Below are 26,858 nucleotides of genomic sequence, written 5' to 3'. Positions count from 1 at the left end.
TTCACAGGCAAGAGCTTTAACCACTAAGCCCTCTTTCTAGCCCTTAAATGTCAGCTTTAGGGCTGGAGAGATGGCTTAGCGGTTAAGCACTTGCCTGTGAAGCCTAAGGACCCCGGTTCGAGGCTCAACTCCCCAGGACCCACGTTAGCCAGATGCACAAGGGGGCACATGCGTCTGGAGTTCGTTCGCAGTGGCTGGAGGCCCTGGCGTGCCCATTCTCTCTGTCTCTCTCTGTCTCTGTCTGCCTCTTTGTCTGTCACTTTCAAATAAATAAATAAACATCAAAAAATTTAAAAAAAAATGTCAGCTTTACACTTGCTGAACTGGGGCGGTCACTCAGTTGGTAGAGCGCCTGTCTAGAATGTCCAGTGCCCTAGGTTTGAGTCCCAGCACCTCATAAACCAGGAGTGCTGGTTCATGCTTGTAATCCCAGCGCTTCAGAGGTACAGGCAGGAGGATCAGAACTTCACATCATGCTCCACTACAGAGCAGCTCCAGGCCAGTCTGCGCTACGTGAAACCCTGCCTGAAAATAAGACTCTTAGTCTTAATTGCATCTAAGTGCTCATAACTATTAGAGCCATATTTGGAAGAGTTCCTTACATTCTCCCAAATACTGGTACTTAGATGGAATTGACTTGTTACATAAATCAGGAGCAAATATACTGACTAGCAGAACTTGAATTTATATGAGATTCTTTTTTATTTTTTTGGTTTTTTGAGGTAAGGTTTCACTCTAGCTCATACTGACCTGGAATTTACTATGTAATCTCAGGGTGGCCTCGAACTCATGACGATCTTCCTACCTCTGCCTCCTTAGTGCTGGATTAAAGGCATGCGCCACCACGCCCAGCTTTTATTTTATATTTATTATTAATTTTTTGTTTGTTTTTTAAGAAAAAGAAAAGAAAGGAAAGAGGGCTGGGATGATGGCTTAGCAGTTAAAGGGATTTTTTTGCAAAGCCTGCTGGCCCAGGTTCAGTTCCCCAGCATCCACATAGAGCCAGATGCAGAAAGTAATGCATGCACCTGGAGTTTGTTCACAGTGGCAGGAAGCCCTGGTGCACTCATACTTACTCTCAAATAAATGGATAAAGTATTTTTTAAGCCGGGTGTGGTGGTACACTCCTTTAATTCTGGCACTTGGGAGGCAGAGGTGGGAGGATCCCCATGAGTTTGAGGCCATCCTGAGACTACATAGTGAATTCCAGGTTAGCCTGGGCTAGTGTGAGACACTATCTCAAAAAAAAAAAAAAAAAAGCCACAACAAAACAAAACCATGCACACACACACATTTATTTTTACAGAGCTTGGTGTGGTGGTGCATCACCATGAGTTCAATGTCACCTTGAGACTACATAGTGAATTCTAGTACAGCCTGGGCTAGAGTGATACCGTACCTTGATTTAAAAAAAAAAAAAAGCTCAAAAGTGGGCTGTAGGCATGGCTCAGTGGTTAAGGTGCTTGCCTACAAAGCCTAACGATCTTGGTTTGTTAAGTTGCCTGCCTACAAACCTAATCATCTGTGTTTAATTCCCTAGTACCCATATAAAGCCAGATGCACAAAGTGGCACATGCATCTGGAGTTTGTTTGCAATGGCTAGAGGCCCTGTCATATCCATTCTGTCTGTCTCTTCCTCTGTCTCCCCTTGCAAATAAGTACATTAAAAAAAAAAAAAGCTAAAAGAGCCTGGCATGGTGGTACACTCAGGAGGTAGAGGTAGGAGGATTGCCATGAGTTCAGGGCCACTTTTAGACTATCTCCAAAGAAAAGAGAAGAGAAGAGAAGAGAAGAGAAGAGAAGAGAAGAGAAGAGAAGAGAAGAGAAGAGAAGAGAAGAGAAGAATCTAAAAATATTTTCTACTGCAATACAAAGAGAACCACAAGTTGGCAGACTTAATGTTATAGCCATCTTTTTTTTTTGGTGAGGGCTTTCAAGGTAGGGTCTCCCTCTAGTTCAGGCTGACCTTGAATTCACTATGTAGTCTCAGGGTGGCCTTAAACTCATGGTGATCCTCCTACCTCTGCTTCCTAAATGTTGGGATTAAAGGCATGTGCCTGGCAACAATTTTTTATTTCTATGTGTGAGTGCACGAGAATCGAAATTTGGAGAATTAGGCATACCAGGGCCTCTTACCCCTGCCAGTGAACTCTAGACACATGTCTGGCTTAATGTGGGTACTTTGACTGTTGAGCCGTCTCTCCCCAGTCCCCACAGAAGCATTTTAAAAAGGAAAATAAAACCTAGGGGAAAAAACCCTGTATTTGCAGAGTATACTGCCCTCTAGAGGCAGGAGCAGGTCATCTGCAGGAAGGCTAGTATAAGAACACTGGTCTGGGACACTTCCTAACTTTAGTGGCCCTTGGTGTGGACAAATGAACCGCCCCTCCCCTGCCCTCCAGCCATCACCTCTGGTTCTGAGAATCCGAGAATAGGGGCCTCACACATACTGCGAGGTAGGTGATCTGATGCCGCATCAGAAGAGGGCTGAGGCCAAGTGTGATGGTACACACCTTTAATCCCAGCACCCGGGTGCTGAGCTGAGGTAGGTGGATTGCCATTCGTTTGAAGCCAGCCTGGGCTAAAGAGTGAGCTCCAGGATCCGCCTGGACTATCTTGCTTTGCTGGGCCGGGGCCGGTGGGGGGAGTAAATAAAAAGAAGGCGGCTAGCTGGGCTTGGGTCTGGCCACCATCTCTGTTTACAGAAAAGCAATTTGAAGGAAAGAACGTGACATCACTGGCCTTGTACTTAGTTGGGAGGATGTAGAGTCTTCAGAGCCCATGCCCTCAGCCGGCTCACTGTGCAGGGCTTCGCTCGGAATAAATCAGGGATGGGAAGAGCAGGTTTCTGGCTTGGCTAACTAGGTGGCTGGTGGGTGGCTTATAAACCGATGGCAAATACGGGAGCTATCGATCACAACAGGCTGATGACATATCCCAGGGGATGTGGTGAATTGAATAGATGACTAGAATAAGACCCTACCTTGTGAAAGCAAAGAAAGAAACTAGACTGACGACGAGAGCACTGGAGTCTCTAGCTGCTGCAAATGACTCCAGATGCACGCGCCACTGTGCATTTGGCTTTACGTGGGTACTGGGGAACCGAACCTGGGTCTTCAGGCTTTGCAGGCAAGTGCTTTAAGTGCTGAGCCATCTGTCCAGCCCTGGACCCCCTCTACTTCCAGGCTAGCCTCGAACTTGGGAACCCTACCTCTGCCTTCCTAGTACTGGGATTAAAGGCGTGCACACCACATGCCGTTCTTTATGGCGTTTTCATGCATGTCTATAATGTATTATCGTATTCACCCCTCCCACTGTCCCTCTTCCCACTCCTTTGTGTGTGGTGCTTGCACTGGATATGCCCACACAGCACCCACGTGCCCAGGCGGCAGCTGGAGCTGAGCACCAGGGGTCTCGCTCTGTTGTTGGTCTGGCCTTTTTTTTTTTTTTTGGTTTTTCCAGGAAGGGTCTCCCTCTAGCCCAGGCTGATCAGGAATTCACTATGTAGTCTCAGGGTGGCCTCGAACTCACCGCGATCTGCCTATCTCTGCCTCCAGAGTGCTGGGATTAAAAGTGTGCACCACCACCCCTGTCGGCTCTGCCCATTTTAATTTGAGCTTGAGTGGAATTTTTTTTTTTTTTTACTGACTTTAGAGCTTGCTATTGCTTTTTCATGAGCTCTGGTGCTTCTTAGATCTTTGCTCCCCTGTGGGATTGGGGTTACGGGTAAACATGGAAGACCTTACACCTAGTAAGGTCCTTATGCTTGCACAGGAAGTGCTCTTAGCCTCTCAGCCATCTCTCCAGCCATTACTGCTTTATTTATTTATTTATTTATTTATTTATTTGAGGTAGGGTCTCACTAGAGCGCAGGGTGACCTGAAATTCAGTATGTAGACTTAGGGTGGCCTGGAACTCATGGTGATTCTCCTACCTCTGCCTCCCAAGTGCTGGGAGTGTGCGCCGCCACGCCCGGCTCTAGTACTGCATCTTTTAGGCTACTCATGAGTTGCCCTGAATGTTTATGGCTTGACACATTGTGTGTATTTAGTCAGTTCTTACCAATAGTTGTTTTGTTAATAACTAAGCAAATTGGTCTGGAGAGATGGGTTTAGTAGTTACGGAGCTTGCTTGGGAAGATTAAGGATCCAGGTTTGATTCCCTAGTACCCACGTAAGCCAGAGGCACAAGGTGGTGCATGTGTCTGGACTTTGTTTGCAGTGGCTAGATGCCCTGTTGTGCTTCCTCAAATATTTTTTAAAAATCTAAGCAAATTAAACAGGAAAAAGAAAGCATGGACTTCTGTGTTTGGAGTAATTCCCCCTGGAAAACACAAGGGGGCGCTCCCTAACCATCAGTGGCCAGTTCAGAAGCATTAAAAATCCTGTGTTAAAGCCTCAGAATGGAGCCCTGCGTGCACGACTTCAATCCCAGCACTGGGAAGCGGAGGATCCCAGTGAGTTCGAGGACACCTGAGACTACATAGTGAATTCCAGGTTAGCTGGGGCTAGAGTGAGACCCTACCCTGAAAAAACAAACAAACTAAAAGTGTATGTGTCTATATATATAATGTAAATTAATAGCTTCAGTAGGAATGAGGCAGGGAGTCTGCTGTAGGCCAGTTGCATGGGAACAGTAATACAATTTGATATCTGTTTTAGCATCTTTTCAAATAAGTTGTCTTTGAGATGCACTTTCTAGAAAACCTCAAAAATTATTTGAAAACTTCTTCCTAGGTATCTCCAGAAGGTGCTGGAGCTCAGTTCCTGATTCGTACTGGGTCTGTTGGCCGAAATAGAGCTGAAGCCTCCTTGGAGCGAGCGCAGAATCTCAACCCCATGGTGGATGTGAAGGTGGACACTGGGGACATAGAGAAGAAGCCCGAGTCATTCTTCACTCAGTTTGACGCAGTGAGTGTCCGCAGACTGCTGATCCTGCTGGGGTGATTCACGAAAGTCAGGCGCTGATGAAAGTCAGAATGGGAGCTGATGCCTGTAATCCCAGACCTTGGGAGGCAGAGGATTGTTGCATGTTTGAGCTAGCCTGTTCTACATAGTTGTAGCGTTCTAAAGCACTCAAATTAGAAATTCTGAGCTTTTCCCACGTGCTTTGAAAATACTTATTTGAGGGAGAAGGAGGGAGGATGGCACGCTGGGGCCTCTGGCTACTGCAGCGAGTTCCAGACACGTTTACAGCTCTGTGCATCTGACTCACGTGGTACTGGGGAACCGGACCTAGGCTGTTAGGCTTTGCAAGCAAGTGCCTTTAACCACTGAGCCATTGCTCAGCCCTCACGTGCTTTTATGAGCTGCTCTGCCCAGGTTGGTAGGTGGGTCCAGCGTGTTGGCCCCTTGTGGCTGTTGTGCTATGCTGTGTGCAAACTCCTCCTGTGAGTGGCACATGTTCCCCTGACTAGGTGTGTGCCACCTGTTGTGTTTTCTTTCCAGAATCTGCAGAGCTTGGATACATGCTCTACTGCAAGTGTTTTCCCCTGAAATCTCTATTGGCTGATTAATTTTGGTGCCAGAGGCACTTTTTGTTGTTGTTAGAAATAGCAGGCTACAGGGTTTTTGGTTTTTTTTGGGTTTTTTTTTGGTTTGTTTTGTTTTTTTTCGAGGTAGGGTCTCACTCTAGCTCAGACTGACCTGGAATTCACTATGCAGTCTCAGGAAGCCCTCAGACTCATGGCGATCCTCCTACCTCTGCCTTCCATGTGCTGGGATTAAGGGTGTGCACCACCATGCCTGGCCTACAGTGTGTGTTCTATCTTAAGGAAAAGCATGCCCAGAGACTAGGATAATAGCTTAGCAGTTAAAGGCACTTGCTTGCAAAGCCTGCCAGCCAGGGTCAGAGTCCCCAGTACCCGAGACTACATAGAGTAAAATCAAATGCAGTAAGTGGCCCGTGCATGTGGAGTTTGTTTGCTGCAGCAAGGTGACCTTGTGTGCCCACACACTCTCTCTTTCCTCGCAAATAAATGAATGCATAAATATTAAAGAGAGAGCACACCTATCTGGGTGTAGTGGGACACACCTGTAATCCCCAATTTGTAGGTAGAGTCAAGAGGATCAGGTGTTTAAGGTCAGTCATGTTTGCCTACATATCAAGTTCTGAGCCATCCTGGGCTACATGAGATCCTTTCTAAAGAGAAAAAACGGGCTGGAGGTATGGCTTAGTGGTTAGAGCATTTGCCTGCAGAGCCAAAGGACCTTGGTTCAATTCCCCAGGACCCATGTGAGCCAGATGCACAAGGGGGTGCATGTGTCTGGAATTCGTTTGCAGTAGCTGGAGGCCCTGGCACGCCCATTCTCTCTATCTTTGTCAAAATAAATACAAATAAAATATTTAAAAAAATTAAAAAAGAAAAAAGAACACACCTGATTGTTTTCTGCTCCACACAGGCACATTGAAATGAATTCCAGATGCATGTGCCCCATTGTGCATCTGGCTTATGTGGGTCTTGGAGAATTGAATCGCGATCCTTTGGCTTTGAAGGCAAATGCCTTAACTGCTATCTCTCCAGCCCCACTAGACCTGAATGTATTTTATTTTATTTATTTATTGTTTGCTTGTTTCTGTTTTTGTTTTTTTGAGGTAGCCCAGGCTGATCTGGAACTCACTATGTAGTTTCATGATGGCCTTGAACTTACAGTGATCCTTCCAAGTGCTGGAATTAAAGACATGCACCACCACACCTGGCTTTTCTGAAAATTTTATTTCAGGTAGGGTGTATAGACCAGGCTGGCTATAAACTCAGGCCATATTCTTACCTCACCCTCCCAAGTGCTTGGAATAAAGGTGTGAGGCACACTCCATGTTGGATTTTAATAGATTTAATTAATTTAGGAATAATATTCTAGCTGGGCATAGTAGTGCATCCCTTTAATCTTTGCACTGGGAAGTCTGAGGTAGGAGGAACTTCTATGAGCTTGAGGCCAGCCTGGAGCTACAGAGTGAATTCCAGGTCAGCCTAGACTAGAGTAAGACCCTACTTCAACAAACCAAACCAGAACAACCAAAATGAAAGAATTTGCTAGGTTTTTTTTTTTTTTTTTAGAGAGAGAGAGAGAGAGAGATACAGAAATAGGCAGGTAGAGGGAGAGAGAATAGGTACGCCAGGGCCTCCAGCCACTGTGAACGAACTCCAGCTCCAGATGCGTGTGCCCCTTTGTGCATCTGGCTTATGTGGGTCCTGGGGAATTGAACCCGGGATCCTTTGGCTTTGCAGGGAAGCGCCTTAACCTCTAAGTCATTTCTCCAGCCCCAATTTGCTAGGTTATTACTTTTTCATTAAAGCACTCAAATGTGGTTTACATATATTCATAGCTTAGGGGAAGCAAATTCACTTTTTGGTTTTATTTTCTAGCTAAGCCCCTTTCTTTGGTCGTGCAAAGCGGCGACGTCATCATTTTACATTTTACACACTGAGACCTGCAGCTCTTCTTTTGTCTTCTAACCACAGCACTCAGAGAACCTGTCATACCAGTTTAAATCGGCTTAAAGGAGTCCAGAGAGTCTGTTTAGATTTGTCTGACACCAGGGTTAGCAGCACTCCACACCAGTCACTCTGTCTTTCCACAGGTGTGCCTGACTTGCTGCTCCAGGGATGTTATAGTGAAAGTCGACCAGATCTGTCACAAAAACAGCATCAAGTTTTTCACCGGCGATGTCTTTGGATACCATGGGTACACCTTTGCCAATCTTGGAGAGCATGAGTTTGTAGAGTAAGTGCCGGAAGAAGAGCAAAGTGAGAAAATGCTCCTAGAATTTATTCTTATTTCCTGGTAGGCAACAAATCACCTAAGACCTTCTGGAACCAAGTTACTAACCATTTGCTGAGTGTGATGGATTGTGGGTTCACAGTTAGAAGAGATACGGCCCCTGCCCTTGAAGGATGGTCTAATCCAATGCCTAAAGCAAGTACTTGTGCAGCCCGCACACCACACGGCTGTTGGTCTGCCTGGCCGTCTGCTTTTGAAGCCTCCTCTTTTTCCCAGGGAAGGCTTGCATGTCTTGTTGACCCTTGTTCCCTAGCTTGTGCTACGTTTCCGTGTTGAGTGGCAGCAAAGCCAGTGCCCATTCATTAAATGGGCAACGCGGGAGGCACATTGAGCCAGTCTACCAGGGAAAGGTGCCAAGGTCCCTAGCTTCCTCTGATGGAACAGACACACTTGATCCTTCACTTAGCGCGTTGAGTCTGTAGACCCGGCTGGTTCTGGCGTGACAGGACCTGCAGGGCTCCTTACTCGTAGCTCTAGATGACAGATGGCCGGGGATACAGTGTCGTTAAAGCGCACGAGCTGTTTGACTACAGGGTGCGTGTGCTCTGGTTTGCTCAGCTTCTCAATCAAGTCACTGTGCTGCTCTGGTCTGCGATTGCCTGCCGGTAAAGTCAAGAAGATAAGCACGTTCACACCATCTCCTAACTCTAGGCGTCATTTGGCTTCAGGAATGTCTAGTTGCTGAGTCCTATTACATAACTAGATAAAATCATAGTGATGAAAAGGAGCCTCAGTTATTTTAACACGAACTTCTTAAAGCAGAGGGGAGGAAGGAAGGTTGTCTTGTTCGATCATGATTCCAGGAGAATGCGTGCAGGTCAGCCTGGGCTAGAGCAAAACGCTACATTGAGAAAACAAAAGGCCATTGCCATACCCACATGTTGCTATTCGCTGTTCTGGATTTGTGTGTTTGTTTTTTAATATTTATTTATTTATTTGACAGAGAAAGAGGGAGGGAGGGAGAGAATGGGCGCAACAGGGCCTCTAGGTACTGCAAATGAACTCTGGATGTGTGCACCCCCTTGTGCATCTATCTAATATGGGTCCTGGGGGATTGAACTGGGTCCTTTGGATTTGCAGGCAAACGCCTTAACTGCGAAGCCATCCCTCCAGCCCAGTTATGTTTTTTTTTTGTTTTTTGTTTTGAGGTAGGGTCTCACTGTAGCCCAGGCTGAACTGGGTTTCACTCTGTTGTGCCCAAGCTGGTCTTGAACAAGCATAGGTCCTCCTACTCCTCCTCCTGGCCTGGCCTCCCTCCCCCCACACCAGATAGGATTTCTCTCTAGTCCAGGCTGATCTTGAATTCACTGTGTAGTGTCCCGGCTGTTCTCGAACTCATGCTGATCCTCCTACCTCTGCCTCCGAAGTGCTGGGATTAAAGGTGTGCGCCTCGCCTGGCTTTTTTTTTTAATTGACAACTTCCATAATTGTAAACAATATCCTATGGTAATTCCCTCCCTCCACCCACTGTCGCCTTGGAAACTCCACTCTCCATCATATCCCCTCCCCTTCTCAATCAGTCTCTTTCATTTTGATGTCATGATCTTTTCCTCCTCTTACGATGGTCTTGTGTAGGTAGTGTCAGACACTGTGAGGTCGTGGAGATCCAGGCCATTTTGTGTCTGGAGGAGCACGTTGTAAGGAGCCCTACCCTTCCTTTGGCTCTTACATTCTTTCCACTACCTCTTCCACATTAGACCCTGAGCCTTGGAAGGTGCAATAGAGGTGTTTCCGTGCTGAGCACTCCTCTGTCACTTCTTAGCACTGTGGTGTCTTCTGAGTCATCCCAAGGTCACAGCCCTCTGAAAAGAGAAGCTTCTCTAACAAAAAGTGAGAGTCGCATTAATATATGGGTACGAACATTAACAGAAATGCTTACTGGGAGGTTTGGTGAACATAGTATATACATTTAGCTAGACAGCAGCAGACGTTACAGCCCTAGGGCTCATGACTACCCCTGTTGTATGTTTTCATATCAGGGACGTATTCCTTCCCATGGAGCAGGCCTCCAGTCCAATTACAGGGCAGTTAGTTGGTTTCCCCCGTAACAGGCGTGTCACTGTTGCACCTGTTGGCTCATCTGGCCTGGCTGGCCAAATACAAGGCTTGCAGTGTCCACTGTTGAGTGTCTTCACTTCTCTCTCTCCCATTGAACTGCATGCAGAATGCCTTCTTCCAGCTTTCTGTCAGCTGGTCTACATGGAGGAGGTTTTCAGCTCAGTTCCAGCAGGATTTCTCAGTGGCCTTGCAGCCCAAGTATGTGAAGTCTTCAGCGATACCAGCCTTGTTTCTTATTTGTACAACTCAGTGGCATTTGTACCTGTACTTTTTCTTTTTTTTTTCCTTCAAGATAGGATCTCCCTTTAGCCCAGCTTGATGTAGAATTTACTATATCTCAGACTGTTCTTGGACTCAAGAGCTGTCCTCCTACCTCTACCTCCCAAGTGCTGGAATTAAAGACATGCACCACCATGTTATGTTCAGGGTTTTTTTTTTATTTTTTTCAAGGTAGGGTCTCACTCTAGCTGAGGCTTAGCTGGAATTAACCATGTAGTCTCAGGATGACTCGAACTCATGGCGCTCCTCCTGCCTCTGTCCACCAGGTGCTAGGGTTAAAGGCATGCACCACAATGACCGGCCCCAGCTATTTTTTTTTTTTTAATTTCTAATTTATTTGCAGTAGGAGAGAGAATGAACTGGTACACCAGAGCCACTGCAAACCAATTCCAGATGTATGTACCCCTTTGTGCCTCTGGCTTTATATGGGTAATTGGTAATCACCTGTGCCATCCTAGGCCAGCAGGCTCTGTGAGCAAGCACCTTTAACTGCTCAGGCATCTGCCTAGACCCAAGGAAGGTTTTGTTCACTGATTTATTAGTAGTCCAATGCTTAACACACTCAGACTCGGAATATTTACTTTTTTCTTTTTTTAGTTTTTTGAGGTAGGGTCTCACTCTGGTCCAGGCGGACCTGGAATTCACTGTGTAGTCTCAGGGTGGCCTTGAACTCACAGCGATCCTTCTGCCTCCCGAGTGCTGGGATTAACGTTGTGTGCCACCACACCCAGCTAGGGTATATTTAAATATACATATTTATGTTTTTTTGTTTTGTTGGGTTTTTTTCTTTTGTTTTTTGAGGTAGGGTCTCATTTTGGTCCAGGCTGACCTGGAATTCACTCTGTCATCTCAGGGTGGCCTTGAACTCATGGCAATCCTCCTACCTCTGCCTCCCGAGTGTATTTATGTAATTTTTTATGGTCTGGGTGTCATTTTATTGACAGCAGTTTTCACGTTTTCTTCCCACGAATGCTTCCTTGGAGCACCGGCACACAGGCCTGAGGAAGGGCAGTCTCTGGAGAGAGAGCGAGAAAGGCAGAATGCACACGTCTTTGGCAGGTGTTTGGCCCCAGCAGGATACAATCCTTCAAGTTGGAATCCCATTGGGTATTTGAGAGGACCAAGGGAGGGTAGACAGGAAGTCTTCTGTAGGACTCACATCTCATTCCAGGCCCCTTATACTGTCCAAGTCCATAATTAATTTCAAGGTAGGTTCTCTAACCCAGGCATTGACCTGAAGTTCATTATACAAATAAAAAAAAAAAAACCACTATGTAGTCTCAGGCTGGCCTTGAACTCATTGTAGTCCTCCTAACTCTGCCCCCCAAGTGCTGGGATTAAAGTCATGAGCTACCATGCCCGCCTGTTTTTACTTGTTTGTTTGAGAGTATTGGTACATGGGATTTCCTGCCACTGCAAACAAACTTGAGTTACATGCACCACTGTGTGCGTGGCTCTATGTGGGAACTGGGGAATTGAATGTGGGCCTAAAGCACTGAGCTACGACTCTAGCCACAGATTCAAGGAATATTAATGGTATAGTTATGTCTTCTCCTACAGGATGCAGCCACCCTGAAGGAGATCATTGAATGTCTCTGTCTCTGTGATCAGCTAAACGGATTAGCCTTACCATATATTAGTTCTCATAGTTCAATTTATTTAATCTGTGAGAGAGAACAGCATTCCCCAGAAAAGGACCTGGTGAGAAATGCTTGTAAGTGAGTCATGTCATCAAGTCGTCAGAACTGCAAGCTCCAGACCGTGAGGTTCATGGCTGTAACTGCCTGTCAGCCCTGGTGGAGGGGAGGGCGTGTGCAGATGCCCGTGCAGAGCGTGGGGATTGCTCCTAGCAGGTCTTTAGGTAGGATGGTCAGCCAGATGGAGAATGCTGTCCTGTCTCCTGAGGATGTTTCTGAGCTCCAATAAAGGGAGGGCGGAGAGGCTGTCTCTGTGTCTGTCTCTTCCCTTGTCTTTTCCCTCCCTCCTCCTCTTTGCTTTTTTCCAGAGTTGAGAAAGTATCAGCCTGCCTGGGCCACAATGAGACCCTGCCAGTCCTCTGCATGTGTCAGTGATCTTTGTGTGAGTGTGGTGGCAGGTCTCACTGTAGCCCAGACTGGCCTTGAACTCAGGCGATCTTCCTCCCTCAGCCTCCCAAGTCTTGGAATTACAGGTGGATACCACTATGCTCAGCTAATTGTGATGCTTGACATGCAAAAGACACATCCATACAGCTGTGGTTCATACCAAACAAACTGCCCATCTTAGAAACTAAAATATTCTCAGTATTGTCATAATAATCTTATCATCTGTGTTCTTTCTGTCCCCCTCCCCCCCCCCCCAGTAGATAACCACAAAGCTACTAGTATGTCCATAAGGATTAAAAAGCCCCCAGCTGGGCGTAGAGGTGCACGCCTTCAATCCCAGCGCTCTGGAGGCCGAGGTAGAAGGGTCACGATGAGTTTGAGTTGCCTAGGACTGCAGAGCGAGTTCTGTGTGAGCCTGGGCTGGAGTGAGACCCGACCTTACAGTGAACAAACAGAACCTAGTGTAGTTCTGGGTTAGCCGCCAGTCTGTGAGCAGTTGTCAGACTCAGCTGCCTGTTACGATAGCTTGGAGCCACATACGCCTATTCAAATGAGTTAACGTTAAATAGTTTTACTATTACTATTATTATTATAAACCTGATTTCCTCTTCCCCACTCGCCACAGTTTGGGTGTTTGGTAAGCACATGTGGCTCTCGGCATAAGATGCACACACGGTTTGTACCGTTGCCGCAAGTCCTGGGCTTCACCCTGGGCCTTTCTGTGGCTCTGAAGTATGAGCGTGTGCTACATTTCTGTTCATGTAGCTTTGTGGAGGTGGGCATTCAGGTATTTAAGTTTTTCCTGTTAGCAATTGTGCTTCCATGAACGATTTGTTTATTTGTGAGTGTAATCTCCTTGGGCAGTTGTGTTGATGCCTCTGTTTTGTTGGAATAAAATTAGGGTAAGGGCATCTGCAACTTCCCAAAACTTGATGAATGACTCCCCAATAGTTTTACCAGTTTACACTCATCAGCAGTATGTAACAGTAACATTTGATAACTTGAGAGGATTTTTTTGTTTTCTCTCCCAAGGTAGTGTCTTACTCTAGTCCAAGCTGACCTCAAACTCACAGCAATCCTCCCTCTGGCTCCTGAGTGCTGGGATTAAAGGTGTGCACAGCCACCCCTGGCAACTTTAGAGGTTCTCTTTGTACGGTTGCTGAATGCAGATTGTCTTACTATGTAGCTCTGGTTGGCTTCGAGCATGCTGCAGTCTTTCTGCCTCTGCTGGGATCATAGGCATATATCACCATGCTCAGTGTTGGTTTTTTTATTTATTTTTCCAGGTAGGGTCTCACTCTAGTCCAGGATGACCTGGAACTCATCCTTTTAGGGTGGTCTCGAACTCACTGTGATCCTCCTACCTCTGCCTCCCGAGTGCTGGGATTCCACCTCCACATACTGTGAATTCTTCCTTCTCTTTTTCTTTTTTGGTTTTGTGAGGTATGGTCTTAATCTTGCCTATGCTGATCTGAGAATCATTCTAATCTGAGGCTGGATGTGCTCACCTCTAATCTATTCTAGTCCATCTGGCTTACTGCAAGCATCAATACAGAAGTGTGGCTGTGGCCAAGATGGCGACCGCCTAGCTGCGCTGCAAATCCCGGGGAAAGAAAGATAGATGCAGATCCTAAGGAGAGAGCCACCCCATCATACCTCAAAAGGGCCCCGGCTGAAATAAGGAAAATTGGCGAAACAAGCAAGGGTGCTGTTTTCCTGATGAACCAGATACCAGCACAAGAAGGAAGGAGACCAACAACTCCTCCTAAATCAGAGAGACAGCCTCAGAGGTCCCCAACACCTCATCACTGAAGCAGACCAAAAATGAACCCAACATGGCTCAGGGAAATTTTGCGGAAGAGGGGGCGGAAAGAATGTCAGAGCCACATGTTGGGTCATGATATGCAGAGACATTTATTGCACCAATAACTGTGGGCGAACTCCACAATGCACGACCCATATACTTCAACAAGGAGGGGACAATGGGGAGGAGGTAAGTTACGGATGAGCCTAATAATGCTACCAAATTGCCTATATTTGCTGAATACAAAACTAATAACGAAGAAGAAGAAGTGTGGCTGCTCCGAGGTGGTGGTGACCTCCAGTGCCCAGGAGAGCACGGCTCCACCCTGCCCTGGCTGCCTTCCTGGCACCCAGAACCATGACTCAGTGGGTGGACCATAGTTCATGGACATAAGGCTCCCCTGATGTCTTGCAGCCCAGAACCAGAAAGGAGGGATACTTGACCCGCAGCCTGAGAGTCCTGGTCCCCCCCCCCCTTTTTTTTTTCTGTTTTTGTTTTTTTTCGAGGTAGGTCTTGCTCTAGCTCAGAATGCCCTTTGTAGTCTCAGGGTGGCCTTGAACTCATGTCTAAATTCCTACCTGCTCAGCCTCCCAAGTATTGGGATTAAATATATGCGCCACCACACCTGGCAATCCACCTAGCTTTTTTATTTTTATTTTTTTAATTATTTGGGAGAGAGAGGAAGAGGCACATAGAGAGAATGGGCACTCCAGGGCTTTTACCCATTGCAAACCAACTCTAGATGTATGCGCCACCTTGTACTGGGGAATCAAACCTGGGTCCTTAGGCTTTGCAGGCAAGTGCCTTAACCACTAAGCTATCTTTCCAGCCCCATTTAGGTTTTTAATTTTTTTTTTTTTTTGGTCTCTTTTTAAATTGTTTACTCACAAAGAAAGAGAAAGAATGGGCAAAGCAGGGCCCTCTTGCCACTGCAGACAACCTTTAGATGCATGCACCGACCACTCTGTGCATCTGGCTTTATGTGAAAATTGGGGAATTGAACTGGGGCCTTGGCTGTGCAAGCAAGTGTCCTTAACCTCTGAGCCACCTCTCCTGATCCCCCTTTTAAATTTTGTATTGCTTTGCAAAGCCTGTGGGGTTTGTCTTATTGTTACGAGCAACGGTAATCGGCTGTGGGGAGTTCAGTGCAAAGTGGCATTTATCAGAGGCAGGGAGAACGAAGCATCAGTGCCAGAGGTGCGAGATAAGTGCAGTGAACCCAAAGACCAGCTCACGACCAGCGCACGGAGAGCTCAGCTGCCTGGGAGCGCTGGCGGCCGCGGAAGCTGCGGCCGTCTCTGCCCTGCCCTGGACCAGGATGAGCCTGTGCGGTCACATGGCAGTTTCCAACACAGAGCCTCACTGGCCTCATAGGGACCTCCTCTCCAGGTAGCAGGGAACATCCTGCAAAGTGGCCTGCCACAGACAGGCCCAAGAGAAAGAAGTCCGTTCATTTGCCTAAGGTTGCAAGTGAGAGGGAGAGCTTGGGTCCAAGCCGGAAGGAGCGTATCCTAGTGTATCCTCCTTTCTTCCCTGATCTTCCTCCTGCTGGTACCTTCTGCAAAGGCAAGGAAATGTGCCTGCCAGAGCTCATCCCTTCCTCTCCAGTTCTACACCACACAGGATGTCTGGAACCCCTGACTGCACTTCCCGCACAGCTCTGAACTGTCCCAAGTTTCGTTGAGGGTTTCTTCCCTGAGCTGCCTCCAGAGGGGCAACTCAGCTCTGCCCTGGCAGCCCAGTGCCTGGGTCTGAGGAGCTGCGGCTGTACTTACGTGCAGAGCCTTTCCCACCACGGGAGCCTGGGGGAGCGGTGTGCGGGTTTCCAGTTTGATCGTAGCCTCTTATCTTAGCAAGATATTTTTGTTAGGGCAGGAGAATTTAATACACTTCCTTTTTAATAGAACAATTGCTCTATTCTGGAGCAGGAAGAAGTAGTGGGAATTGAATTAAAGCTTGCAGCATGCTAGGTAAGAACTCCATCAGAGAATGACACCTGTGACCTATCTCTCTCTTTTTAACTTAGCCCCGGCTGACATTGAAATAAAAATTAGCCAAGGATGACCTTGAATTCCAGATGCCCTTGCCTCTGAGTACTGGAATTGTTGGCATGTCTCCATATTTGGTTTTATGAAGTAATGAGGATCACGCTAGGGCTTCACGCATGGTAAACTAGTACTCTTCCCACTGTGCTGTATCCCCAGTGCCCTGTTTTTGTTTTTGGAGAAAGGTCTAATGTAGCCCGGACTGGCATTGAACTCTGTATTGAGGCTGACCTTGAACGCCAGTGACTCCACTTTGGAGTGCTAGGATTGTCTGTCTGTGCCCCTGTGAGAGGGAAGGAATGGGCATGCCAGGACCTCCAGCCACTGCGCGTGAACTCCAGACGTGTGCACCACCTTGTGTATCTGGCTTACGTTGGTCCTGGGGAATCAAACCCGGCTTTGGCTTTGCAGGTAAGCCTTAACTACTAAGCCATCTCTCCAGCCCAAATTTTTGCGTTCTTTTTTATTTTATGTATTTAACCACTAAGCTGTCTTTCTAGCCCCCACATTTTTTCATTCTTAAATATGAGTTCATGACATGAAGCCACACACAGTTATTTTAGCTTAGTATGTTTTTGTGCTTAAAAAAGAATAAAAGTGCCGGGTGTGGGGGTGCACGCCTTTAATCCCAGCACTTGTGAGGCAGAGGTAGGAGGATCACTGTGTCCAAGGTCACCTTGAGACTACATAGTGAATTTCAGGTCAGTCACCAAACTGGGGGGAAGCAACAGTAAAAAGCTTGTGCAGGGCTGGAGAGATGGCTTAGCAGTTAAGGCACTTGCCTTCAAAGCCAAAGGACCTAGGTTTGATTCTCTAGGACTCACATAAGCCAGATGCACAAGGTGGTGCATGTGACTGGAGTTCATTTGCAGTGGCTGTAGGCCCTGGCACACTCATTCTCTTTCTGTCTGATCCCCCCCCTTCAAATAAATAAGTATAAAAAATAAATAATAAAAAAAGCTTATAGGTTGGGCGTGGTGGCACACGCCTTTAATCCCAACACTGTGGAGGCGGAGGTTAGAGGATCGCTATGAGTTGAGTCCACTCTGAGACAACATAGTGAAATTCCAGGTCATCCTGGACTGGAGTAAAACCCTACCTTGAAAAACAAACAAAAAACAAAACAAAAATACTCTCATACATCTACATGGTTTTTAGGAACTTTCTCTTATCTTGTTTTCTGAGGTTAGGCCTTACTATAGGTCATCCAGACCTGGAATTTACTGTGTAGCCTTGGGCAGGCTTCTAAATACAAAGGTATGTGCCACCACACCTGGCTCTAACAGTTTCATGGTGTGCCCCCCCCCTTTTTAAATCTTTTGTTTATTTTTTATTTACAAGACAGAATGGGTGCGCCAGGGCCTCCAGCAAATACTCCAGACACAAGCTCTATCTTGTGCATCTGGCCTATATGGGTCCTTGGGAATTGAACCAGGGTCCTTTGGCTTTGCAGGCAGGTACCTTCATTGCAAAGCCATCCCTCCAGCCCTCACGGTGTGCTTTTATAACTGCATATATAGGCATGAGGTGTGTGTCTTCATCTACCTCCTTGCCCCCGGTCTGGAGTGTGGGCTCAAGGCTGTAAGTGCACTCCCCTTTTCCCACTGCTCGCAGCCGACTGACATCAGAATGCCCTTAGCATTGCCCGTTGCCAGGCATACAAGGAAGGTTTGAGGTTTGGTTTTTGTTGTTTGTTTTTCCATTTATTTATTTGAGAGAATGGGCACAGCCACTGCAAATGAACTCCAGACATGTGCACCCCCTTGGGCATCTGGCTTACTTGGGTCCTGGGGAATTGAATACTTTGGCTCCGCAGGCAAATGCCTTAACCACTAAGCCATCTCTCCAGCCCTCTTAGTAGTTTTTGAACCTGGCATAACTTAGTTTCCTCCTTCTGATAGCATTCCCAAATGGTACTGCTGATGGCTGGATCTGTTTTAAGATTTGTAAGAAGGGTCTGGAATTTTGTAATAGGCATTAAATGTCACTAGGCTGAGTATATGACTTGCTGTTTTGTTAGTTTTTGTTTTTCTAGGTAGGGTCTCACTCTAGCACTGGCTGACTTAGAATTCGCTATGTAGTCTCAGGTTGGCCTGAAACTCATGGCAATCCTCCTACCTCAGCCTCCTGAGTGCTGGGATTAAAGGCGTGCGCCACCATGCCCAGCTCAGGCGGGCCTGTGGCTCACTGCTGCATGCCAGGTTAGCTGGCTTGTGAGCGTCCATGCAATTATGTCTCTGCCTCCCTTTTTGCTACAAATGCCATGGGATTGCAGGCATTTACATGATAGGGCCTCTCACCGAACCTGAAACTCACAAGAAGCCCCGGGTATTCTCCTGTCCCTGCCTCCCCCTGCCCACACCAGGATTGCTCATGATTACAGATGCTTGCTGCTGTGCCCAGTGTTTACCTACATGCTTGCCTGGCAAGCACTTTACCACTGAGCTGTCGCCCCAGCCTCTGATTCTACTTAGAATGTGTCATATCTTTTACTGCTATTTGTTCTTGTCCTCAGGTTGTCCCATGTTTGGCCTGTGGTGGCCCCTTTAAGCTAGGCTTGAAGAGGACTTTTTCTTGACTTGTCCCCTTCCTCCTTCAAGCCCCTCTTTCTGGTACACTGAGGTGTTCAGGCTTCTCTTGCCCGCGCTTTGTGGCGTGCGTGTGCGTGTGCGGGGAGGCCGGAGCAGAGCGGCGGGTTTTCGAGTTCTTCCACGTGTATTGAGTGTGTGGCTGTTGCCAGCCTCTGCGGTGCCGGAGGTCTTACTCGGGCTCCTATGCCCACACCCCGAGCCCTCTCCCCAGGCTTTTGGGCTGTTCTCATACTCGACCTGCCCCGCTTTGAAATAAGCCATGGCAAAGGAGAACTGTTGTCCTGATTAGAAACCAGATCCTGACTTTCATGTACCTACTGCTACCAACGGTCATCTCCTTGACACTGTTCTTTAAAGTGTTTAGTTTATTTTCAAGCAGAGAGAAGGGTGGAAAGAGGAGAGAATGAGAATTTGAGGAGATAGGTATGCTAGGACATCGTGTCACTGCAAAAGAACTTCAGAAGCGTGTGCCACTTTGTGCCTCTGGCTTCTTATGGATTATTGGGGAATTGAACTTTATAAGCAAGTACCTTTAAGTACCAAGCCATCTCTCCAGCCCTTCTTTGAGACTTTTTTTTTCCTCAATTTTTATTAACATTTTCCATGATTATAAAAATTATCCCGTGGTAATACCCTTCCCCCCCCCCCACTTTTCCCTTTAAAACTCCATTCTCCATCATATCCCCTCCCCATCTCAATCAGTTTCTTATTTTGATGTCATGATCTTTTCCTCTTATGATGGTCTTGTGTAGGTAGTGTCAGGCACTGTGAGGTCTTGGATATCCAGGCCATTTTGTGTCTGGAGGAGCATGTTGTAAGGAGTCCTACCCTTCCTTTGGCTCTTAAATTCTTTCCGCACCTCTTCCACATTAGACCCTGAGCCTTGGAAGGTGTGATCGAGATGTTACTCAGTACTCCAGTCACTTCTTTCCAGCACTATGATACCTTCTGAGTCATCCCAAGGTCACTGCCATCTGAAAAGAGAAGATTCTTTACCCAAAGTGAGAGTAGCGTTAATATAAGGGTATGAATATTAAGAGAAGTGCTTACTAGGCAGTTTGATAAGCATAGTATATACATTTTTCCAGATATCAGCAGATGTTATATCCCTAGGGCTCATGACTACTCCTGTTTTAAGTTTTCAGTATCAGGGATGTATTCCACATACATACACACACACACACCCATGGAGCAGGCCTCCATTCCAATTGGAGGGCAACTGGTTTCCACCATGACAGACATGCCACCATTGCACTCATTGGCTCGTTTGGCCTGGCTGGCCAAATATAAGGCTTGCAGTGTCCACTTTTGAGTATCTTCACTGGTGGTATCTCTTTCTCCCATTGAACTACATGTAGAATGGCTTCTTCCAGCTTTCTGTCGGCTGTTTTTGTTTTTCAAGGTAGGGTTTCACTCTAGCCCAGGCTGACCTGGAATTCACTATATAATCTCAGGGTGGCCTCAAACTCACAGTGATCCTTCTACCTCAGCCTTCCCCAGTGCTGGGATTAAAGGCGTGCGCCACCACGCCCTGCCCTGTTTGAGAGTTTTAACTTGTGATATTTTTGTTCTTAGAGATAGGGACTCTTGTAGCCCATGCTGATCTTGTTTGCTCTGTAGCTAAGCCTTCCTTAAGTTGTTCACCCTCCTGCCTCTCTTCCCAGGTGCTATGATTACTGATTACTGGGGTGCACCACAGTGCCCAGCTTTTTTGACATGTCAGTGGACATAACCAGTTAGTGTGTGTATGCATTGCATATGTATATAAAATCTTATTGATCACTGTTTTCTCTATTCAAGTGTTTATTCCTTAGGAAGCTTCACCCTTCAAGATAGGCAGAAGTATTTAGAATCCACTTGGGCCTCAGTGTTTGCAGGTGGATATCTTCCGACTGCAAAAAAAATCCAACTACATACAAGACTTAAACAGCCTTTACTACATTTGGGCACTAGTGAGACAAGTTAAAAGTGTAGATTGTTTTCCACTTTTCTTTACTTGATGCTTAATTTTACTGGAGTCATTAAAAGAAATATGCTTGCAATTTTAAAAAAAGCCAACTATTTCTGAGGCCAGTCTTGGTGTCCAGAGTCTTCAAGGCAATGTTAATTATAAGTATGGCACATAGAACCTCCAAGCTCACTTGTCAGCAAAAGCACTGTGCTGAGCCTGGCAGAAGTCTGCCCTCGCGCTCAGAATCGCCATAAATGTACAACATATATTCCAACGAAAAACAAGGGCGAGCTGCGAACTGGGCACTGAAGTCTGGCGGAGGCGGGAGTGAGGGAAGGCGCCTCTCTCCTCAGTCACCTCGGTGGCAGTGGCAGCAGCGGGGGCGAGACCCCCCCCCCAACCTCTGCTCATGACGCCTGGCCCGGTGGCGGTGGCGGCGACGACAATGACAGCACGTGTCCACCTCTTGCTGCTCCTGCTGAGGCCGAGGCTACTGTGTATTAGCTCCTGCCACTGCTGGCCCTGCTGCCACTGCTGCCTGCTGGCGTCCTCTCGCGCCAGACCCAGATGCCACTGCTGCTCCAGCCGCTCGCAGACGTACGACGGTTACAGCCTGGCCGGATTGCGCCACCACCACCACCCTAAAATCTTCAGTATTGTGTTTGTTTTCTTGTTTGAGAGACAAAGGTTCACTAAAATGCCCAGGCCAGTGTTGAGTTTACGATCCTCCTACCATGTGCTGGCATTACAGGCCTGTCCTGCTATGCCTAGTTCCATTTATTTACCCGTGTATATTGCCAATGAGTTTGAGGCCACTCTGAGACTACATAGTGATTCCAAGTCAGCCTGGGCTAGAGTGAGACCTGACCTGGAAAAACCAAAAAGAAGACCCTGTTCTTTGTATTTGTTCTTTGTGAGTTTTAGAGCAGGATAAATAGTACCTCTTGTGCAAAATGTAAGTAACCTGCATTGTATTTACTTATTTGCAAGCAGAGAAAGAAGAGAGAGAGACTGAGCACTATAGGGCCTCCAGCCACTGTAAAGCAACTCCAGATGCATGTACCCCTTGTGGGGTGCCTAGGTACCAGGGAAATCAACCTGGGCAAGCACCTTAACTGCTTTTTCAGGGTAGGTCTCACTCTACCTCAGGCTGACCTGGAATTCACTGTGTAGTCTCAGGGTGGCCTTAAACTCATGGCCACCTCCTACCTCTGCCTCCCGAGTGCTGGGATTAAAGGCGTGTGGAACTACACCTGGCCATATTTGCTGTTTTTTATTTGGTAGCCTAAATTATATGGAAAGGTGTTTGAGCCTACATGAGTAACCTTGTTCTCTTCATGCCTAGGTAATGTAGTGTGTCTGTTTTGGTTTTCAAGGTAGGGTCTCACTCTAGCCCAGGCTGACCTGCAGTTCACTCTGTAGTCTCAGGGTGGTCTCGAACTCATGGTGATCTGCGTACCTCTGCCTCCCAAGTGCTGGGATTAAAGGCGTGTGCTGTCACGCCTGGCTTGTAGTGTGTCTTTTGATATGCGATCCATCTATGGCCAGCTCATCTTGAAAACATGTAAGTTGTTTTTAATTTTTTCCAGTTCTTGAAATTTATTCCCAAGATCTTTTCTGGGAATGTGAGTGATATGAGATGCTGATTTTGAAGTGTTGACCTCGTGTAACCTGCCGATTCCCACGGGGTTGGTGCTTGCCTGGGCTGCGCATTGAGAACAGGGAACCTGACATCTTTTCTCCTTTGCCTAATGAAGTACATGCTAGGTGCCTGACGAATGACTGTTCTTGTGTAGCTCTTGTTTCTGTGTCCATTTGCCTCAGGTCAGGGCAGAGCTGCTGCACACTGGTGTCTGCATAGTTTACTCATGCTGCCAGCTCCATGGGAAGCCACTAGGCCTGTTCTGCACTGCTGGGGGCTAGCCTCGTGCAGACAAGGCGTGTGCTCTGCCACTGTGCTGCACTGGCAGTCCTTTTAAAAATATTTCTTAGGCCGGGCGTAGTGGCGCACACCTTTAATCCCAGCACTGGGGAGGCAGAGGTAGGAGGATCGCCGTGAGTTCAAGGCCACCCTATGAATACAGAGTGAATTCCAGGTCAGCCTGAGCTAGACTGAGACTCTACCTCAAAAAACATAAATAAATAAATCAAGAACCCATATGTCAGTTTAGGGCTGAGGCCCTCCCCTTGGCTCAGTCTGGTTGGGCCTGGTCCAAGCCAGCCAAGGCCCAGCTTAGGGAAGAACTCGCCCACAGCTGGAAGTTCCTGGGTGGTCAGAGCTATATATGCATATTTCTTAGAGCTTGATTTGGTGACATATGGCTTTAATTCCAGCACTTAGGAGGTAAAGATAGGAGGTTTGCTGTGAGTTTGAGACTAGCCTGAGCTAGAGTGAGGCCCTACCTTAAAAAAAAAAAAAAGATTCTTAGACATGGTGGCACATACCTTTAATCTCAGCACTTGGGAGGTTGAGGAAGGAGGATCTCTATGAGTTCAAAGCCAGCCTGGGGCTACAAAATGAATTCCAGTTCAACTTGGGCTACAGTGAGGCCATATCTTAAAATAACAAACCAAAATTTATGTTGAGGGGCCGGAGAGATGACTTAGCACTTAAGGTGTATGCCTACAAAGCCTGAGGACCCAGGTTCGATTTTCCAGGTCCCACGTAAGCCAGATGCACATGGTGGCACACACATCTGGAGTTTGTTTGCAGTGGCTGGAGGTCCTGGCATGCCCATTCTCTCCCTCCCCACCCTCCACTGCCTCCCATCGCTAATAAATAAATCTTTTAAAAAATGTTCATGTTGTGACAGGGTCTGGACTGTTTTTGAAGTTGTGGACCTTCTGCCTCAGTCTCTCAAGTACTCTGGAATACCAGCTTACATGTAACTTCAAGCCTAGCACACCCCAGTCTTTTGAGTCAAGTGTTACTGTACAGTCACCCACAGTCTTGCAGCCTCTGCCGTGTGTGTGTGTGTGTGTGTGTGTGTGTGTCTGCCATGTTTTGGTGTTGGGTTTTTTTCCAGTTTACTTAGTAGTGGCCAGACTGAAGGCTTCCTGCTGCATTTTTCCACTATCTTGAGCATTAGCCTTGCCATCTGTGAGCAGAAAGGTCTCATCTCTTTATTATTATCCCGTGGAATGTTGCAAAACATTAAGCATGAGCTGGTTTCCTGTGGCAGAAAGTTGACTTTGATTTGTTCTTTTTGAGGTTACTGTGAGTTTATCATAACAGGTGTGCTAAAAATACTGAGTCTAGATGGAAACAGCATTTACTTAGCAGCATGAACAAGAATGCGCAGTCTTAGCCGGGAGCAGGAAAACATGGACGTCACCTCAAGATGAGTGTACTGATCTGAGGATCCTTGGTGATCTTGACTTGCTCAGTCTGTTCCACTTAAGCTGTGGAAAAGTACATTGGTCATATTTGAAACTCAGAGATGAAGTTAAAAGAGACAGAAAGAGACCAAACATTTTTGGAGCACCTGCAATTTGCCACATCTACTAGCTGGGAATCATCAGAGGAAGAATTTGACTCTTGCCAGTGGAAAACAGTAAACACTGATAGTATCAGCCTTTGTGAAGAAAGCCTTAGCAGAGGGCCATAGAAAACTCCCTTGAGCTGAGTGGCAGCGCACACCTTTAATCCCAGTGCTTGGGAGGCAGAGATGGTAGGATCGCCATGAGTTCGAGGCCACCTGCGAAGCCTAAGGACTTCAATTCTGGTTCAATTCTCCAGGTCCCATGTAAGCCAGATGCACATGGTGTCACATGCATCTGGAGTTTGTTTGCAGTGGCTGGAGGCACTGGCATGCCCATTCTCACTCCCTCTCTCTGTCTCTAATAATTAAAAAAATTAATAAATAAAACTTAGGGGGAAAGCCAATGACGTTGAACCCTGGAGTTTGAAGCCAGTCTTTCTTTCTCCTTGTAAATAAATACTTAAAATTCTTATTTTTTGAGGCAGGTTCTTATTTATTCCATTTTGCTGATAAGAGGACTGAGTCAGAGAGTTTAAACAATTTGTCCAAGGTTACACAACTTGTAGGTGGCAAGAATCAAGTTTGGGGAGGGAGGGTGTTACCATGGGATATTGTTTATAATCATGGAAGTTGTTAATTAAAAAAATTTTGAAAAGAAAAATAAAGAGTCAAGTTTTGAACTAGGTAGTCCAGTTCCAGAGTTTTGTTTGTTTGACACAGGGTCTCATGCTGTAGCCCAGGCTCTCCTGAACTCATGGCAGTCTGCCTGCTATGCCTTTAAATAGTGACTGTGATTACAGGTGTGAAACAGCCCAGTTAGGTTTATAACTTTTTCTTTTCCTATTTGACAAATTCCATTAATTGTAAACAATATCCCATGGTAATTCCCCCCTCCCCCCACTTTGCCCTTTGAAACTCCACTCTCCATCATATCCCCTCCCCATCTCAATCAGTCTCTTTTATTTTGATGTCATGATCTTTTCCTCCTATCATGAAGGTCTTGTGTAGGTAGTGTCAGGCACTGTGAGGTCTTCGATATCCAGGCCATTTTGTGTCTGGAGGAGCATGTTGTAAGGAGTCCTACCCTTCCTTTGGCCCTTAACATTCTTTCTACCACCTCTTCCGCATTAGACCCTGAGCCTTGGAAGGTGTGATAGAGATATTGCAGTATTGTCTGTCACTTCTTTCCAGCACCACGGTGCCTTCTGAATCATCCCCAAAGTCACTGCCTGAAAAGAGAAGGTTCTCTAGCCAAAAGTGAGAGTAGCATTAACATATGGGTATGAACATTAAGAGAAGTGCTTACTGGGCACAGTTTGATGAGCATAGGATATACATTTATCCAGACAGCAGTAGACATTACACCCCTAGGGCTCATGACTACCCCTGTTGTAGGTTTTCAGTATCAGGGATGTGTTCCCTCCCATGGAGCGGGCCTCTAGTCCAGTTAGAGGCAGTTTGTTTCCACCATGACAAATGTGACACTACTGCACCCATTGGCTCACTTGGCCTGGTTGGCCAAATATAAGGCTTACACTGTCCACTGTTGGGTATCTTCACTGGTGATTTCTCTCTCTCCCATTGAACTGCATGCAAAATGGCTTTTTCCAGCTTTCTCTCAGCTGGTCTACATGGAAGAAGTTTTCACCTCAGCCCCAGCCAGGTTTCTCAGTGACCTTGCAGCCCAAATATGTGGAGTCTTCAGCAATAGGGTATTACCATCGTATTCCTGGTGGGAAACCAAGGGCCTATGCAATGGCCTATAATGTTTGGGGGGCATCAGGGACTTCCTTGGCCAACAACTCACTGGAAGGCATCCCATCCCTGGCACTGAAAATTTTCTAGTAACAATATATGGCTCCTGAGTGTTCCATTGTCCAAAAAAGCAGGCTTCCATATGATTCATTTATATCCTCTTAGATTTTGATTAGCCCTCCCTCCACCTTTTCTTTACTCAATCTCTTCCCCTGACCTCACTTTGGGTCCTTTCACCCCCATTAATCTATTCTACTTACACCAGGGCCTCCAGCTGCTGCAAACAAACTCCAGACACATGTGCCACCTTGTGGATCTGGCTTATGTGGGTCCTTGGGAATCATACTTGGGTCCTTTAGCTTTGCAGGCAAGTGCCTTAACTGGCAAGCCATCTCTCCAGTCTGAGGACTGTTTTATGTTTGAGTTTGGTTTTGATTTTTTGAGGTAGGGTCTCGTTCTAGCCCAGGCTGATCTGGAACTCAATCTGTAGTCTGAGACTGGCCTCAAACTCATAGAGGTACTCCTACCTCTATGCGGCTCCAAGGACTCTTGTAACCTCCTTTCTTTTCGCCTTTCCTAGTGCTCCTGAAGTTCCGTACGGATAAAGGGCGCGATCCTGGTTCTGACACCCAAAGCGAGGATGCCGAGTTGCTGCTGCAGAATCGGAACGATGTGCTTGACTCTCTGGGCGTCAGTCCTGACCTGCTTCCTGACGACTTTGTCAGGTTGGTGTCGTTGCTTGCCCCAGCCCACGAGCCCAGCGTGTGAACGTGTGCTCTGAGTGTTCGCCTTTATGGAGACACGGGGATCTAAGGAGGACCCCCTCCCCACCTGCCGCATTCTGCCGGCTATGTGGACCACCGCCCCTCGTCCGGTGTGACAGTTCCTGAAAGCTGGTGAGGTGCAGGTTTTGGTTTGGGCAGCACGTAAGGGTGTTCGTACTCACAGGCGTCAGCCTCACGGCTGCGTGAGCTCTGCTAACCCGTCCTGTACCTTTTGTTTCCCCTGTCTGCACGTGGTCCTGTGTG

At 46.9% G+C, this 26,858-nt stretch overlaps 1 protein-coding gene across 1 annotated transcript in view; it reads right to left on the bottom strand.

Annotated features, from left to right (window-relative positions):
- Positions 1–19,556: 19,556 nt before the first annotated feature.
- The window catches only part of LOC123454799 (probable ATP-dependent RNA helicase DHX34), a 46,061-nt gene continuing 38,759 nt past the window's right edge, over positions 19,557–26,858 (bottom strand). Inside the window, exon 5 of the mRNA XM_045134206.1 lies at positions 19,557–19,616. Coding sequence (XP_044990141.1) covers positions 19,596–19,616 — 21 coding nt within the window. The 3' untranslated portion in view covers positions 19,557–19,595. The remainder of the gene's footprint in view (positions 19,617–26,858) is intronic.

The sequence above is a fragment of the Jaculus jaculus genome, chromosome 14 (assembly GCF_020740685.1).
Source record: "Jaculus jaculus isolate mJacJac1 chromosome 14, mJacJac1.mat.Y.cur, whole genome shotgun sequence".
Taxonomy (NCBI): domain Eukaryota; kingdom Metazoa; phylum Chordata; class Mammalia; order Rodentia; family Dipodidae; genus Jaculus; species Jaculus jaculus.
This window is presented reverse-complemented; position numbering and strand designations above follow the sequence as displayed.